General features: G+C 44.3%; 1 protein-coding gene across 2 annotated transcripts in view; it reads right to left on the bottom strand.

Annotated features, from left to right (window-relative positions):
* Positions 1 to 12613: 12613 nt before the first annotated feature.
* Positions 12614 to 17884, bottom strand: part of CD82 (CD82 molecule) — a 39128-nt gene continuing 33857 nt past the window's right edge. For both annotated transcript variants that reach the window (XM_036384803.2, XM_036384802.2), the window contains exons 6-9: positions 17459 to 17566; positions 15617 to 15808; positions 15241 to 15324; positions 12614 to 14739 (exon numbers count right to left, since the gene is read on the bottom strand). In XM_036384803.2, coding sequence (XP_036240696.1) covers positions 14662 to 14739; positions 15241 to 15324; positions 15617 to 15808; positions 17459 to 17566 — 462 coding nt within the window. In that variant the 3' untranslated portion in view covers positions 12614 to 14661. The remainder of the gene's footprint in view (positions 14740 to 15240; positions 15325 to 15616; positions 15809 to 17458; positions 17567 to 17884) is intronic.

Below are 17884 nucleotides of genomic sequence, written 5' to 3'. Positions count from 1 at the left end.
CTATCTGTAGTAGGGACCACAAGAACTGAAAAACAAGACTTCAAATTAAGGCTTATTCTATCCAATTAATTCAGCCTACAGAAGAGAAGTTTTAGAGGTGACATAATTGCTGAATATAGGGATTTACACACAGAAAAGCATTTAATAAGCGGAGGAGGCAAGCAGACAGGCATTTCAGTCTTTCTGTCAGAGACATAATGTGAACCAACAATTGCAAGTTCAACAAGAAAAGTTCTTTCTTATTTAAATAAGTTGTAACGTCTGGGAAAGCATAACAGTGGAGGTCACTGTCTTTTGAAATCTTTATGACAAGACTATGTATCTTTTGTATGTAAAAACACATAGTTATTACCTAGCTTCAGGGGGAAAACTGCAAGGGGCATGTTCAAGTTGGCTCCTTCCCTCACAAAGTGACGATACCTCTGTGGTGCATTCACCCTTCAAGCCATTCAGAGAAGTTTGGGGTGGGGCTGGCAGCAGAGCAGCCTGCAGGAGCACCTTTTGTACGACTGTCAGCAAGTGGCCCAGGTGCTGGGTGAGCAGCCAGAGCCCAGTACCCCCAGCTACCCCTGCACACAGGAGACAGCAGACCAGCAGCTTCATGCCACAAAGGTCTAGAAGGATCTTAAGATCAGTTCAGAACAGCTCACCCAATGCAGGGATCGTGTATCTCCCTCTGAAGCATTTGGCAGTGGCCAGAGACAGCATTCCAAAGCAGACAGCCTCCTGGGCAGGCACAGCCTGGCAGGCGCTGCAGCCTTGGCACGGGCTGAGCAGCACACAGGCTGTCCTTGGAGGTCTCCAATGCATGCAGCGACCAGAGCTGACCCTTCTTAATTTATGAGCTCGTCTGAGATCACAGCCTCATGTATTATGGCTCCAGGCTCCATTGAAATGAACTTTATTAAAATAAATTCCAGCTGCTTGGAAGGAGTTAGAGAAATGACAAAAAGAAGGCAAACTCCTCCATTCCCATACTCACTGACAGCAGAAAAAGAAATAGTTACTGGAGACCAGGCAAAATTCAGCTGGCTCAAATTGAAGGGGCATGAGAAAAGGATCTAATCAAAGAGCAAGCAATTTTGATAAAATGAGATGGTTACAAATGCCAAGGCAGAACTCCCAGCTAGACAACAGGCTTAAAGCAGAGAGACAGAAGGACAAAGGGTCAGGAGGGCACCTGATAAAGCTTCTGACTGAAGGTGGGATACATTTTAATAAATCAGATTCATTTGCAAGGGGTCTTGAATGCTTGTACCTTTCCTGTTTTGTCTGTTCCCTGGCCTTTGGTCTGATGTATTTCCTTCCCCAGGATGCCTGTGGGCTGTTAATGGAGAATATTAGGGAGCAGCACCAGGATGTACCTCACTCAGTCTGTTGTTGCCAGCAGCCTACATGCTCATTATTGTCCCCTGTTCACTAGATGCTCCTTTTATCCTTGCTTGGCTCCTGGGGAATTTCAAAAGGATGAAATTTCTAATGAAGCCTGGCATTCTTGCCCAGCCACAACTAATCAGAATTGCAGTCTGGTAAGGATCTCAGAAGAAAAGCTCCAGTTTTCTGCCCTTTCATGGGTCAGCAGTGAGGAGACCAGATCTAGACCCTACCAGAGCAGCAGAATTGCTCTCCTTGGACATAGGGGTGCCCACTCCCACCTCAGGTATTGGCACTGAAACTGCCCATTGGAGTTCCAATAGGAGCACCTAAGCTTTCAGGAGCCAGGGATATGAGGCATTAGCAATGCTTATGGACCTTGTCCCCATTCCTACCTTTCTGCTTCTCAGCAATGAATTCTCCTTGACCTTCTCACACCTTTCCCCAGTTTTAACCAGCATTGCCAGCAGCCTGCTTTCCTCAAGAAATTCTGGAGTCTCCTTGCAATCATTTTTTGATAGTGCTGGAAACAGTCTTTTTCACCTCATGTCAGGCATCACAGACCATATGAGCAATACTTTACCTGAGGTGCCTAGATCCAAGCCACCTACAGTGAAAAAAAAAACAAAAAAAAAAACCAAAAAAACCCCAAACCCACCCCAAACTAGAAGTCTGGGATCAGTGAAGTTCAGTGAAGTGGAAAGAGCCTATCTCCAGTACACTCAGCAAAGCAAAACCATTTGCCAGATAATCCTGTAAATCGGGAAGATCTGTAGCTCTTCAACAGTTTAATGGCATGCACTGCCACTGAGGGAAGGATATCACACCTCAGTAAGAACAGGTTCCACTGAAGGAGATGAGAACGTTCTGTTTCAGCAGTAATTTCACTTAATGTCAGCTCTGTAGCAGGGGTCTCATGTGAATAGTGTAGCTGCAAGCCATTAGACTTTTCCTCATGCTATCATCAACCACTTTTGGCAAGGCCTGTTAAACAGAATAACTTGCAGAATGAGCCAGAAATAGGGCCTGTGGAACAGATTCTTCAGATCACAAATGTTAAACCATGGAAATGGATTGGTGACAAAGAGGGTGGAGAGGAGAGAGAGAAGTTTCCACAGACTATTTTTTTTCCCCCCATCACCCCCACACATGTGGTCTACACCCCTACATATGTTTGCCACAAGCTTAGCCCAAGAGACATTCCAGATCTTACTCAAGAGCTGAAACCTGGAAGAACTTGCCAAGTCTGACATTAATCAAAGGGCAGGGTAACAGTGTGTGGTGAGTGTAATGGAGTCACCCATGCTTAGATTCCACAGACAAGGGGCAGAGAGGTACCAAGGGCCCTGCAGTAATGACTCTGATCTGTAGTCTGAGGCTCTCTTCAGCAGCCACTGAAGGGCTCACCTCCCAGCTCAGATTAGGTTTTGAGCTGTGACTAGGCTGTCAGTTTAGGCAGCCCAGGTGTGCTCCCAAAGTTAGAGAGATGAAGTGTGCTTTGGGGAGCACTTGGCTTTGAAAGAAGGTTCTTTGAATTTTATGGCTCCTTCCTGTCTTGCCTCTACTTCTGTCTCTCTCCCCACTACCACTGGATTAGTTTACCAATTTTCACAGAAACATTATGAGCATGAAAGAAAATGTCTCTTCACTTAGCTAAATCCAAAGTGTGCCAAGATAGATGGCTGCTGAAGAGTGAATACCATTCAGGGCATGTCAGATTACAAATAAGGAAGCTAAATTTTTCTAGCAAAAAAAAAAAAAAATTAAATACAGCAAGAGGGTTACCATGTGACACAATTAGTCTACCATGCTTATACAATTCTTCTAAAAATTAAAGTTATACATCTATGTTTCATAGAGACATTTAGGAAAACTAAGTATGTAAGTTTGATAGACTTGGAGACTTACATCTTTAAAATTCCTGAGAAGATATTACAGAAAATCAGCAATACAAATGTATGTGCTAACACATTACTGGTGACATAAGTTAATTTAGGGAGACCTATTAGGAGAATGAGATAGTTCATATAAATGTGTTATTTTATTTATCACAAATGTTTGTGTACTTGATTTAAAAGACAGCTAAAGATTTAGTGCGCCTTGGGATATAGGCTGGGGATTTTTATAAAGCTATAAATGAAAAGGGAGAAGAAAGGAGAAACACATTTCAATTTTATATACCCAGTACTGAGACTGGAGCTAAATACAGAGTAACAGAACAGTGCTCCCAAATAGCCACAACTCTGTCCCATGGGGGCCTGGCAGGTAACATATGGAATTGTTAGATGGAAAATGACCCACCAATTTCTGGCTTCAGTAGAACTTTTTTCCCAATGGAGTAAGAGCAGTAACTAAATAAAAATTCATGGAATAGGCTGAATGATGCAGGTCCATATCTTATCAGAGCTGGTGCCTATGTTCAAATGATGAATTAGTTTTGGCAACTGAATTTGGAAAGTTATTGCTGTTTTTATTTTCCTTCAGTGGAAGAAAGACGAGCAGTTGGAAAGGAAGCCTATAAATCTTAACATTAGAGAGGGGAAAGGGCAAGGTGTTTTACATACATACAGGGGCTAGACAAGAAATTGTTTTTTCTAGACACAAAGAGCAATGTGCAACAGATTCCTTTTGAAGATTTTTCATTTGCTGAAAAATAGAAAAAATATTCAGTGCACATCCCCTTTGTTCTTTTAATTCCAGGTTTTATTAATTTTCACTGAAAAATCTGTAGGCATTTCAACATGAATAAAAACATACAGCTTCTTTTACATAAAAAAGTGATCACAGATTTTTGCCAGAAAGAGGAAATCACAAAAGAAAGCAAAGCTCTCTACCTCTTTGGAAGATGACATAACCAGAGTTTTTCTGGGATGAGGAAAGTTTGGGAATCACCTCACCCTTAGATGAAGTATCTGACCCAAACAGAGGTTTGCTGCTCTCCACTATGGATCACAGATGGGGAATGCACATTCCCAATGGGGAAATAGCCAAGTAGAACAAGGCTGCTGAAAGGGTGATGGGAGCAGCAATTGTAAATGATAAAAAATCCTGACATCAGTTGAAAAGCAGTCTGAGGAACTCCAGCCTGAAGAGGAAAGAACAAGAAGATGCAGCAGATATTTAACTGTTCTCATAAAACTTTCCCTTGGCTATTTGCAGTGACTCCTCCTATCCCTGGGCAAGATGAACAAAATTACCTAATTAAGTCCCCATCTTTGAATGTCCCAATTAAACCAGCTCCTCACCTTCTCTTGCTGAGAGGCACCCTGCATTCTCTGATTGAAGCTGGTGGCAGCATTTAATGTAGTATGCTGATAGCTTACGGCTAAGAGTTAGAAGCTCTGAGAATCTCTCCTGTGCCTGTGAATTTGGGATGGAGCTGGTAAGCAGCGGGCTCTAGAAGGAACATGGACACTTTAGTTTGAAATGAGCCATTGAGGAAGTTCCTGAACTCTATGGTAACAGCAGGTGATGAGGGTAATAGGGGCTGGCAGTAGCTTCAGAAGAGGTTTGCCTCTTACCTTGGCAAGCACAAGGGAAACTCCCTTCTCTGCCTCCTCTTCCCCTTAAACAAAACAACCCCCTCAGAGCATTTTGGAAAGGATCATTAGTGCACTAGGATGACAAGGCATTCTGCAACATGGGCCTGAGGAACTGCTTCCAAGAAAGAAATCCTCATACACACAGATCACAGGAACTTGAGCCCTTTTCATATCAAAGCAACTTGCTCAAGGGCCTTCAAAGTGCATTCTCCATTCCAAGGCCTAATGGAGCTGGAAACCTTCATGGAATGAGAAAAGATAAATTTCTGCCAAAGAGCCCCACTCCCTGGATTTTTAAGAGATCAAAATGTTTCAAGCTGCTAGGTCTGCAACTAAATATGGGATAAAATGGAATCTTTTATCCCATTAACAACCCTGCCTTCACACTCCTTTTTCTTCAAGTCCCTAGTTTAAGAAGGATTAGAGTCTTGGGAGGTGAGGGAGAAAAAGTACTGAAAGGAGAAAAACTGCTAAAGACAAAGCAATGACATTTTAGACAATGGAAAACTGAAATTAAATATAATTGCATAATTGGAGTAAGGTAGGATCAAATATTTCTGATTTATTATACAGCTTGACTCTTGATTTCCAAGGAGTAGAATCAGCACTCTGATATATTATGTGACTCACAGAAAAACAGTTTCAACTTGAAACTGTAGATGACAAGATCTACAGCTGATGACTCTGCAGCACCCTATATAAGCTTTTGGGGTGTGATTTCCACATCAAGATCAGAACAGGTTGTGGCTGAGGTGAAGCCAAGATCATGCCAAACTTTTTTTTCTTGATCTTAGTTTTAAATCCAGTCCAGTAACCACTTGCCACATCAAGCCTTATGCATTTACCAAAACCTTCACAAACCTTTCTCTTAAAACTATAAATCCTGGATAAATCCCCAAAACTCCTTTTAGTCCTCAACTCTCCTGAATGCTTCCCAAGCCTAGCCTCACCTAAGGCTGTCCTGACTGGCACCTATATATCCACGGCCCTTCTTGGAACCAGCCTTTATTCTTGCCCTTTAGGCAAGGAAAGGAAGAACAGAATGATAAATCTTAATCCCAGCCCAGTTCTCTTGGTCTGGGAGAATAAAGGGTTGAGCATGAAGCAGTTGCTCAGGAGATTCCATCATTATGTCAGAAGCTAGCAGACTAACCTTTCCCACCAAGCTGATTTCAGGGTGGAGACAGAGACTACTGCTTTCTCCTCTACTTCTGCTTTATCCTCCCCTTTGCTACTGGAGCATAGGAGTCCCCAGCATGGCTTGTGAGGAATTCAAGAGGCGAGAAGAAGATCTCATTACAATTTTGCTGCCTATTAAAGAGTGAGACAATGGAGTGGTGGTAAAGAGTAAATAGCTGTATGCAATTATGAGAATCGCCAGACATCTCATTTCATGTCAGGCAAGACTATTGCCTAATAGGAAGACAATATAATCCTGCTGTTGCCTTGCTCAGATTAGAGAGACTTGAGCTAATTAGCTTCCACTATAGCCAGGCATGAAACTGCCAACTTTATTTTATGATAGCCATCTGAACTCTGATGTGCTCTCTGCATCTTCTCGTCACATAAAAGCTGGTGTAACCAGCTTCACTACTCTAACAAAGTGCAAGCTCCTCACTAATGACCACTGGGATACTGAGGGAAATCTAAGAGAAAACAAGAGAAAGTTCCCAAATCCCAGACATACCCCTGCTGTGGAGCCTTGGTCCCTGGAAGGACATCTTCCCACTTTTGCTCACAGCTCACCAGTGTTAGGAGATTCCTTACAGCCAAGAGCCTGGACCCCACAGCATTCTGCAGCCAAACCTTCTCATTAAGTTTTGGTATTCATTAGCCAAAGCAGGAACTGCTGGGAACTCCAGGAAGAGGCAGCAAGTGTGAGAACCAATGTTCAATCCGGTGTTACAGGAGGCAGGAGATTGTTTTCATAACATCTGTGGTGAGAGTGTATAAGGCAATAGACAGACTGCCAATACTTGGAACTACTCAAAAGGCTACTCTGACAACCTCACTGATTGTTTTATAAACAATTGGTTTCAAACTGATCCTGAAGTTAATGGGAAAGGCAACCGAGTCACTTAAGGATAAAGGTGCTGTGGTTTCTGCATTCCCTGCTGACTCCTTCCACAACAGCAGCCCTGCACTGCAGTGCTCACATCAGGCACAGAGTTCTGTTCATCCATCTCTCACTGCTGGCAAGAACCAGTGTGGCAAACCTCACTGTCAGGTGGTTTTGACACCTGACAGCAGATGAAATAATGAAAACAGTAGCTCAGTACTGAAATACTGCTGCAGCTGAAATGCAGCCTACCTGTCTTGTAAGTCCCAGTCCCCTGAGAAAAACTCTTCCAGAGAAATTTTCTTCCTATATCCCCCCCATGGCTGGCTGCAACTCATCCTGCTACCCTTCATGGCCATACCACAGCTTGGCATTTGCTCAGCAAACCAAGCTACCTGGCCATGCTGGCTGGCTCCTCAGGGCAGGGCACTGCTCTGTGGGGGCCCTTCCTGTCACTGCCTTGTCAGGCCAAACCCCACACACCACCACTCTCTGTCCCAGACACCTCCCTCACCTCCAGACCATGTGCCAAGGCCTCCCCCTCCTCCTTAGGCAGTTCCTTCCTAAGAGTACACCTCACCTTCCAGAGGCTCCCACACTGCCCCAGCCCACCTTGCACACCACCTCACTCCACAGGTTCATACAGACCTGGTACTCATGCATTCCACATAAAAACCAAACAAGACAAAAAAAAAGCCCCCTTCAAAAACACCCACCAAACCTCACACAACAGTAGCACTGGCTGCATCATTTCAGCTTCTCCACCACCTCTCCCCAGCCTCTCAGCACACAAGGAGACATTAGCTCCCACCAAGCACCAACGTGACACCAGTGACACACCTGCTGCCATGCAGGCACTGAAGCAAAATCCTGTGCAAAACTGTGCTCAGCTCCCAGGTGACTGGGAATGCACTGGTCTTGAGGAAAGGCATCCACGGATTTCTCCAGGCAGCTTCCCCCACACTCCACATGGAGCTCACCTCACTTCTGCTCTGCCCTACTTTGTTCTGCAGCTCTGAAGAATTGCCCACAGTTGGCTAGAGAAGCCTCTCCAAAATACAAAGGGCTCAGGTGTCAGGGTCTTTGCCCAAGTGAAAAGTGACAGGATGAGAGGAAATAGCCTCAAGTGGCACTGGAGAGTGGGGAAAAAAGGGGATTAGATTGAACACTAGAAAAAACTCTTCACTGAAAGGGTTGGCAAACATTCCTCAGTCTATCCCACCTCAGAAGACCAACACACCCTGGTTTTAGGTCACAAGTTTAGAATATAGCTTTATAATCCTATTTTGTTCAATCTCAAATATTTTACATAATTTTTACTATGAGGTAACCACTGAGAAAGTAGAAAAAAATCCCTCAATTAGAAGTTATTCAACTATTTTCAGTCTGTTTATGCAGAAGAAAAAAAAAAACCAAAACCACTTTGTTTTAGAGGAACTTACATCCTCAAGGGAAAAACAGTTATGCCAAAAAAAATCCCAATCAGTGCTTACCAGAGTTAATTACAACATCATATCAAAAGAACAACTTATTTTTGAATACTTGAGAGTATAGTGAAAAAACCTCTGCCAAAATTAAAGGTCTGCACTGTGCTGGGTTATTGTTCCAGGCTGTCTGCAGACATCACTGCATGAGTTATACTATTCTGACATCATTTTGCAAGTTCAGTGCACAAAGCACATGCCTATACTATAACATGACAGGACCTCACATTTCCACCCTAGTAAACCCCAAATAGTTTCCAGAAGGGCTATGCAGAAAATACCCAGGAAGCACTCTGGGTAAGCCATTCAGATGATCACATGCTCTGGGATTCTTGCTGTCTCTGAAGAACTTCCATATGTCCAGTCTGTAACTCTAAGGAGGGCAAAAAGAAGGAAGAAGTTAGTCTGGTGCACAATCCTCTGATCTCCTGCACTGTCACAACTCTTGCTTAGGAGCTGGTTACCTGATGGTGGCAGACAGATTCCAGAAGAATTGCAATCAGACAATCTCCAGAAAAATTGTTTGTACAAGGAGAGACAACATGGAAAAGATTTAAGCTTATGAACAGCAGATAACACTAGCCAGAGACACATGATGGAAAAGGTCTGGCATTCTGGTGACACAGTGAGGATCTGGGGTCCTGCAGGAGGCCTAGGTCTGATGTCAGTATAGTTCCTAACCTGGCAAACACTCACAGAATGAAGAGCAACATCAGGATAATCCCTGAGCTGCTGCCATTGTTCAAAGAAACATTGTGAAGGAATGGGAGTTACATCTGGACCCCAAAGGTGGGAAGGAAAAGGCTCTCTTGTTTCCTAAAGATAAGGCCTGTTGTAGTTACAGAAGTAGGTTTCCATACTTTCTGCTAAACTCTGCATTGTTGAGGACAGAGGAGTTACTCCATGATGCCATTCATCAGTGAGAGAGCTATAGGAAAGAAGATAACAGAGAGAAATTTAATTGAAGTGCATGAAAATACCATCCTTGGGGCCTAAAGCAGCATCTTTCCTCTCAGATTCCATACCTCATAGAGCATCTACATATTACTTGGAGCATTATCCTTCTCTTAAATCCCTATTTTAAATGGAGCTAATATTTTTTGCCCAGAGAGCTGAGAATAATTTTTCTCCAGGTACACAGCATCCAATATTCCCCTAATCCCTCCCCACAAAAGCCAAACAGCACACAAACCCCAGTCAATTGTATTATTAGGAGCTTAGAGGAGAGAAACCAGACAATTTATACTTGTGAGAAGAAAGAATTCATGGCCAGGGTTACAGAATTTACTTAGGAGAAGGTAATTTCCCATGTTTGGCAGAGAAGATTCCTGACACAAGGCAAAAAAATTGCATGAACTCTGCCAGCACACACCTGCTAGAAATTGTTTATAATGGCTAAAGCACATTTAGTAGCTTTACTAGCAACGTTTTACTAATAGCTTTGGTTCACTAATTGCATATTTTTTGCTAAGGGCCTTTTGCAAGTGTACAAGTTTGAAGACTTGCATGCTAGTAGATTTTTACATTGACAAGCTTTTAGTATCAACCTGCTTTAAGATGTCATTCATAAATGCTGACTGCTAACTGAGGCTTATATGTAATAAAAGGCCAAGGCTAGAGCAGAGTCTCAGAGGCTGATGGGGTAGATCCAGCCCATGAATAATTGAGGGTATGTTCTCCATTTATGGCATTGAGTGGTAGCATTTGTGAGAACCCCAGGGTCCTTTGGCTTTTCAGCAGCGAGCCCCCGTGGCTGCCCGTTCCTCACTTTCCTCAACAATGTCACAGAGTCTGTCACCAGCACTTGCAGTCTGTCCTTTGGCAGCCAGAAACCAGGCTTTTCTGAAGTCCACCACATTCAGCCTAAATCCTGAACACAGCTGGCAGGGACCAGCCACACCACCACACATGGGAGAATTATAGGGAAAAGAACAGCTGCCACATGTTAAACTGGGGTATGTTCCATACAGAAAACAAGATGCATTGTGACCTACAGACTTACCCTTAGCCACTCTAACTAATGCAATTCCTCTTCCCACTCCTAAAAAAAAAAAAAAAAACACCTCATGGAAAGAATTATAGCAACTCGTGAGTGCTTCATGATCACACAGAACAAGAAACGTGACCAGTTCATTACTAGGGGCCTTGCTTCAGGCCACAGGGTGGTCACAACTCTGCTCTTTCAATATTAATTATTGGCCTGGGACATCTACAGAGCAGCTTATTGGCTGTGCACAAAGTGCTTCCATGTGCTGAGCTTCTGCAGAGGCTGGCCCTGTGGGCTTTGCTAGACAAACACTGCAGCTCCCAAGAAGTCTGAGTGCTAGGCTGATTTCTAGTTCCAGCAGCAAACCTCCACCTCTGGAGAGGAGCTGGGAGCCTGGCCCAAGGAGCAGCAGCAGATTTCTTAATCTCTGAAGATCTGAGGACTTTCTTCCTGGAATGTTTTTGAAATCAAATTTATAAGTATTCAATGCACTCTCCTTCCCCTCTGACTGACAACTCAAAGGAACTGAGGCTGGAAGGAAACAGGGAAAAATGGGGACAAGAAGCATCATGGGAATTCCCTCATGCTGAACTTCCAGACCTAGGTAGAGCAGAAACACAAGAAGGAAACACAACTCTCACAATAGTGGAAGACATGCAACAAAATATCCAATTGTGTGCTTCTCCAAGAAATGGAAGGGAAAATTATCCCTAAAAATGCCGAGCATGTAGCACAAATCGTTTACGAGGAGAATACATCTGTAATTACAAGTTAATTTAGCTACCCTGCTGCCAGGAGTAACTGGGAGCAGACGGAAGCGATCAGTGTCATCTTCTCATTCCCCTGGGACCAGCCCGGGCTGGGTTTTCTTGGTGGAACACCTCCCTCCAGTGGCCAAAGGTTTCCACAGAGCTCGGGCAGAGCTGGGGACCCAAGCTGGGACAAGCAATTGTCCTCAAGTCCCCTGCTTTCTCCTTCCAGCTCCACAACCGGCTGGATGGAAACCAGCAGCACCCTTCCCCACCTAGGAGCCATCCGGTCAGGGCTGGCAGTTCTGCCAGGAGTGTAGCCCTCCAAGCTGTGGGGCCCTGGGAAAGCATTACCTCCTGATTAAAGCAGGGTGCTCTGGGAAATCAAACAGAAAGGGGACACTCCATGTGACCAAGAAGCAAGCTCTCCTCAAGCACAGCCCAGGACAGACTAAAGGAACAAGTTGTACTCACGAGTAGGACAGATCATTGCACCCTACTGTGGCTCCAGGATCCATTTAAGTCCCTCTTGCTCTGCACTCATCTGGTCAGGGCTCCTGAAATCTTGACTTAGACCAGTTGCCACCAGTGTTTGCTGATAGAACCTGCTATCAGCAGGTACCTTCTCTGCAAACTTCACTCTGTTTCTTCAAAACATATATGAGGACTTAGGTCATCACTTCCTAAAGCAACAGCTGTAAAATTCATTAGTACACCACTTCAGTTTCTTCTAAGCCATTTCAAATGTCCAGATGCACCAATATGGTGCAGGATCTGAAGGAATTTTGAGATCCAGCTCATATCCACTTCTCAGTTGCTTAGCTGAGAAAAGCAAGAAGATTTATATAGTTGGTCTATCTACTTCTGAAGAGCTTTTCAAGGCCAGCATGTGGTGACATAAACTATTGAAAAATGGCCATCTAGTTTTCTTCCTTCTCACAGTGGAAGGGCAAGGGCTGAGGAATCCTACTGAAAGTGAGTAGGAAAAAATGATATAGTTAAGCTTGCAAGAGCTGTATGCACTGTGGGCATAGCAGCAAGCTTGTATTTCATCAGAATTAGTCCCCAAGGCTTATGACTTCAAACTGTGCAGACTGTGCAGATCTGAAGCAACATCTTCAAGTATTTCGCTTAGGAGATAGCAGGTAATACAAGGAACTATCACTCAGTCAGCTCACCCTAAGACAAACATACTTCATAAAACAAGAGAAAGTTTACTTTAGAATACAGCCCAGAAAAATTGTAACCTCCCCCTGCTGGGCAGGATCTTTAGAGCCCACACTGATCTCACACATGCACATCAGAACTTTTGGTACTTTGAATAAATAAGATGTCAGTGATCTGCACGTAAAGCAGAAAGGAGTGGAGAGGAAGCAAGGGGAAAACAATTCAATACACAAGTCCCAGACAGAGAGATATATTTTTTAGCAAAGTCTTTATTACAGAAATATTCACCCTCTAGACTTTTATATCTGTACATGCATTTCTTCCAGTAGGAAGATGTTGCTAAAAACAGACAAAAACGGAAATCCAGAATGGGCTCCTTTTCACTTGCTGCTCAGCATTGGCATCTGTAACTGAACAAGAATCTTACAAATAAGAACTCATTAGAGAATAGACTTTGTGTTACAAAAGCTAGCAAGCTTTACTGCTAAAGGTGCCTTCTGCTATAGAAAAGGTCAGCTTGAAGGATCTGTGCAGGAAGGGGCAGATATCTCAGAATTGCAAAGCCTTATCAGACCTCCATAAAAACTACTTGCCCAGTCATTCTCCCCAGTCATCACTCTGTCCAAAGATGAGGACAGAGCAGGGACTCCCAGCTGGGGCCCTGATTCTCTGCACCAGCCTTTCTTCCCAGAAGGAAAACCAAGTAGGTTTTACCAAGTTAACCAAGTTAGGGTTATTACTACCTGCCCCACCCCTGACAGGAGACAGTCCTGGAACCACCTCTGTAAGGCAAAGGCTCACTCACCGAGTACCTTGTAACAGGTCCCTGGCAAGGACCATCCACTTATCTCCCATCCAGCTTCCTGATGTCACAGTCATTGTACCACGTGTAACAGCAGGAAATCTGCTGTGCCCAAGACACCTCTAAAAGTGAGGATTTGCACCCAGCTCTCTTACGTAAGCAGTTGGGGCAGTGCTTCTTGTGCATTTCCTACCTTCTTCTGGTCTGCACCACTCCTTGCTGCTGACCCCTGGCTAAATAGAAAAAACAGCCCAGCCATTAGCACAGAAACCTGCAGCCTGCACAACTGCAGAACCTGCTACTTATCTGCTGCAGTGCTGGCACTTGAGGCAGAACTCAGGATGCAGCCATGGCTCCGGACCACAGTGGAGTCAGAAGAATGGACAACTGAAATAAAAGCAACTTATCTTTGCATCCCAGCTACAGAACCTATACTGGGCGCTGACACGGGTGATATTTCCAATATACAGCATCAGCAATCCAGTCAGATCTTTCCATATTCATATCTAAATCCACAGCTAACAAATTTTATGTTCATAAAGGAGCAGGGGAAGAATCAAATTAATTGTAATCTCTATAAAGTTGGCAACCCGAGAATGCAAAGAGCAGAGCCAGCCTGGGGCTGAGTCCACAGTATGCAGCAGTCTCTGAAGTAACCTTCAAGCTGACAGGAGCCAGCAAAGCAGAGCTAGGGAGAGAGGAAAAGATAAAGAGGCATATGGGAGAAACATGTCAAATCCAAAACCCAAGGGATCCATTCCAGAAGTAGCTGAGCACCACCACCACAATCTGCCAGGTCACACTAGGAATAAACAAGTAGGCTTGGCTCCCTCCTGGTGGCTTCTCATCATGCTCAAAGGGAAGAGCTCCACTGAAGGCAAGGCATAGCTGACTCCAGAAACAGGAGAAGCGTGATAGTAGCACTCTGTATTTCAGATCAGAACCTAGGCTGGAAGATGTATAGTAGGAGCTGAATCAGGTCAACTGCAAGGGATGAGAAGGCCTATAAAGCATGACTAGTTATCACCACAAGTCAGTGAAGCAAGTGAAGCTAGCAAAGCACTGGAATCTCAACAGAATTCCTGGCTCATGAGACTTCAGGAGGGAGGTGAAAAGATGTGCAGAACAGCAAGGGAGAGAAAAGTTATTGTATGTTGGGTCCAGTGGGTTGTAGAATGAAGATATGAATAGTATTGTTTAACAAGGAGCAGACAGCAAAAGCATTGTCCCCTCAGGTTAATCAGTGTCTCATGTGACACAAGACAGTTTAAGTTCTGCTTCTTGAAGTAGAAATAATCCAGAGGCAGGATGCAGGTGGCCCAAGGACCCTATTGCCAGAAGATCAGGCTGTGTTGCAGCTCTAACAGTTCTTAGCAGAGTGGTATCAGAAATGGGATGTCACAGGAATAATGGTCAATGGTTGGACAGTCTGGGTATGAGGCAGGAATGTTCTGTTTGCTCCTTTCTCTGTGGTGCCGTAGCTCTGGAGTAGCCGACTCAAGACTTGGGCACTTTGGTGTAGTCTTCACTGTGTATGTTCTTGCAAAGCGAAATGGACAGTATCATCCCCAGCAGCTGGAACAAGTATGAAGAGTGGGAACAAAATCAGCAACCAGACAGATAAGGTGGGAAGAACAGGTAATATGGGGGAGCAGAATACAGTGAACATCTTTTAATGACACCATATAGGTGAATAGAGTTAGTCCTCAATACAAGGCAAATGCAGTAAACTGAAATGACAAAAAAATTGGCTTCATAAAGATGTGACTTCATCTGGAAACTATGTTATGGGCTTTCTAAGGCAACAAATGGGATTTCACTAAAGTGGGATTTTGCTTGCCTCAGTATTCTGGTTACAGAATTGCCAAAAGCCAGATACAGCAGGCAGAACCACAAGTAGACAAGGCTTTGTTATATTTTTAATCCAATCAACAAAAGCCACAGTTCAGGCAGACACAACCAAGAGCTAGAACTGCACTGCCACTCAACCAGGTTCTATTACTTGAGAGAACAGCTTTGCCTTTAAAAAAGTCTCCATGATAAGACAGTATAGGTTCATGTCAGGAAATCACCTACCTCTATAACAGCAACACCAGTGCAAACCCCAAGAATTATACCAAGGTTGTCCTTCAGCCACTCCTCTACACCATCCATGCATCCCTATAGAGAAAACACAGCCACAAAGAAGAGAAGCATGGCTCTAAATATGTCAAAACTGAAAATCCATAACATATCTTTGCACACAGGAATTATCCCAGTTACATGCTATACCATGTTTCATGGAAGCTTTTGCAAAAAAGTGCAGGATCCCCATCACCCTGTCCCCCCTTGCCCCAAATTCCATGGGTACTTCAAGCAATAAGGACATAAAAGAAGTGCTCTAAATTTTCAGAGGAACAAAGACAAGGCAGCCTCAGTGGAAGCTTCACAGGGCCCAGACATACTCACTCACCTGCTCATGAACAGGCCAGTCAGCATATGTTGCAGTGCCATTGAGAGGGTCTTCCAGATTGCAGAAACCTCTTCCTTCCATTAAGTCCTTCGATCTATTGGAGCAGGAGCACGGATACTCAGTATTGCTTTTGTTCCTAAGAATCTCATTGTTTTCCCATTCCTTTGGTCCAGTCCAGCCACAGCAGGCAATCTAATAATGAGAGAGAGATCATTACAGTCCTACCCTTTGCACTGGCAAGATAGCTGCACATGACAATAGGCAGGTAGAAGTACTCAGGAGCTCTCGGTGCAACAACAGGCCATACAGTTTGCATGAATTAGCAGCACTAAACACCACCCTGGTTACTTATGTACAGAGCTGTCCAGAACACAGGGACATTATTTCCTCCTGAAGAGCCACTCTGCTAGCAAAACAAGAGGTCAAGGGCCCCGGGTCTCGGCCCTGGCCCCGGGACAGCAGCAGCCACCACACGGTGGCGTCCCCACGCCGCCAAGCCCCAGCACAGCACCGCGCACCAGCGCCCGCCTGGGTGCAGCACGACCAGCTGGAACACGGGATTGGGAAAATTTCCATCCAAAGAAACATTTACATTCCTATAGAGCCACGTGATAAAACCGTATTTGCTGAAGGGAAAAGCACATCGGGAAGTCTAGCAGGGAGTAAGATCCTAAGCATGGATCCCAGTGCTTGCCCAGTAGTACAGAGTAGAAAGGCTGTCCTATGTCAAGGTAGAAGTTTAGGGAAAATGCTTCTTTGCTTGGAAAGGAAAAGTAACATTTCTGCTATAATAGACATGAGATAAAAACAGCTGAACATCCACATCAGGACAAGCATTTGGTTTCCAAAAGAGTGCTGTGAAGACACAGCCTCCAGAAGGAACTACATTTCCTTCACAAGAGGTTTGGACTTTAAACTCCCAGTTTACAGAACCCCACTCTCTTTAAAATGCTAACTCCCAGTGTGTGAGATGAAGTAGACTCTTAACACTCAAATTCTCCATCTCTGCAAAACCTTTTTCTTCTGTTCCTACATAAAAGAAGGGCCCAAGCAGTAGCCTCTCTCCACAGGAGAATCAGGCTTCTCTTGAGTTCACCACCAAGGAGTTACAACTGCAGTGAAAAAACATGCATAAATCATTCTCCAAGGAGGAGAAATACTGCAGGTCAGTGTTTTGCAAAGCAAAGAACAGAAAGAAGACAAATGCTGTTACTCGTAGTTACTACCCATCAGTCCCACGCTGGCCGTGTGTTTAACTACAACAGCCAGCCAGCTCTCAAGCTTGTGGTTTGGCAGTAAACAGCTGTCATGACTCCAGTGTGCTTGAATACTCTCTAGCTGCTCAAGAGCTGACCCTGATGCTAAAACAGAAACCATGGGCACTTGGATGGCTCCCAAGAACGCTGATACTTGCAAAAGAACCATCACAATAAGCAAGCAACATGCACCAAGTAGTAAGGCAGGTGGTGCTGCTGACTTGGCAATAACTAGGGACTTTTCGTTACAAAAATCATGTACAGAATGTTTTTCACACGTTAGTATTCAGGAGGCCCAGCAGACAAAGAGAAGTGTTGCAGTGCCATTTGACAGGCTAGATACACTAGCACACAGCCAACACTAGCTAGCTCTAACACCCAGCAGACAAGAATGGTTCAGGGTCTGACACAGAAGCACCAAGCAAGACCATTTTCTAGTCTGCAGGCACCAAACCTCACAGGCCACTTTGTAGATCAGCCAGATCAATGTGCAATAGTTGCTTTTCTGTCCTCAGCCTAGCTTTAAAGGTCATTGCCTGCATTGACAAATAGCATCATCTACCTCTTGCTGCCCCCCACAACTCACCTGTGTCTGCACATAGTCCCATGCATCTTGCAAGTTCCTCTTATCTTCATCCAAAGGGTCATAATTTTCAATCAGATCTACAACTATGCCAGACAACTCAACTTTCAACTGGCAAGAAAAAAAGAGGCAGAAGAGTTAGATTATCAGTTCTTGTAGCCTTTTCTTTGGTCTTTCAGATACACATATAAAGCTACAGTCACTCATAAAAGCTGACTGCAAATAGTTAACAAGTACAGATAAGGGCAGCAACTTTGCTGCTCAACAGCCAAAGCACCAGCAAGTCCTTGCCAGGACATGGGGAAAGCCTACAAGCCAGGAGAGCAGTAAGGAAACAGATCAGGTATGGTTACCTGCTAAGACACAGGCTGAACAACTAACTGCCTGCCCCAGACAAGACAGATGTGCAAGGTAAGTGCAAGCTGAAGG

Source organism: Molothrus ater, chromosome 6, assembly GCF_012460135.2.
Source record: "Molothrus ater isolate BHLD 08-10-18 breed brown headed cowbird chromosome 6, BPBGC_Mater_1.1, whole genome shotgun sequence".
NCBI classification, from domain to species: Eukaryota; Metazoa; Chordata; class Aves; order Passeriformes; family Icteridae; genus Molothrus; species Molothrus ater.
Note: the sequence above shows the minus strand (reverse complement) of the source record. Positions and strands in the feature narration are given on the sequence as shown.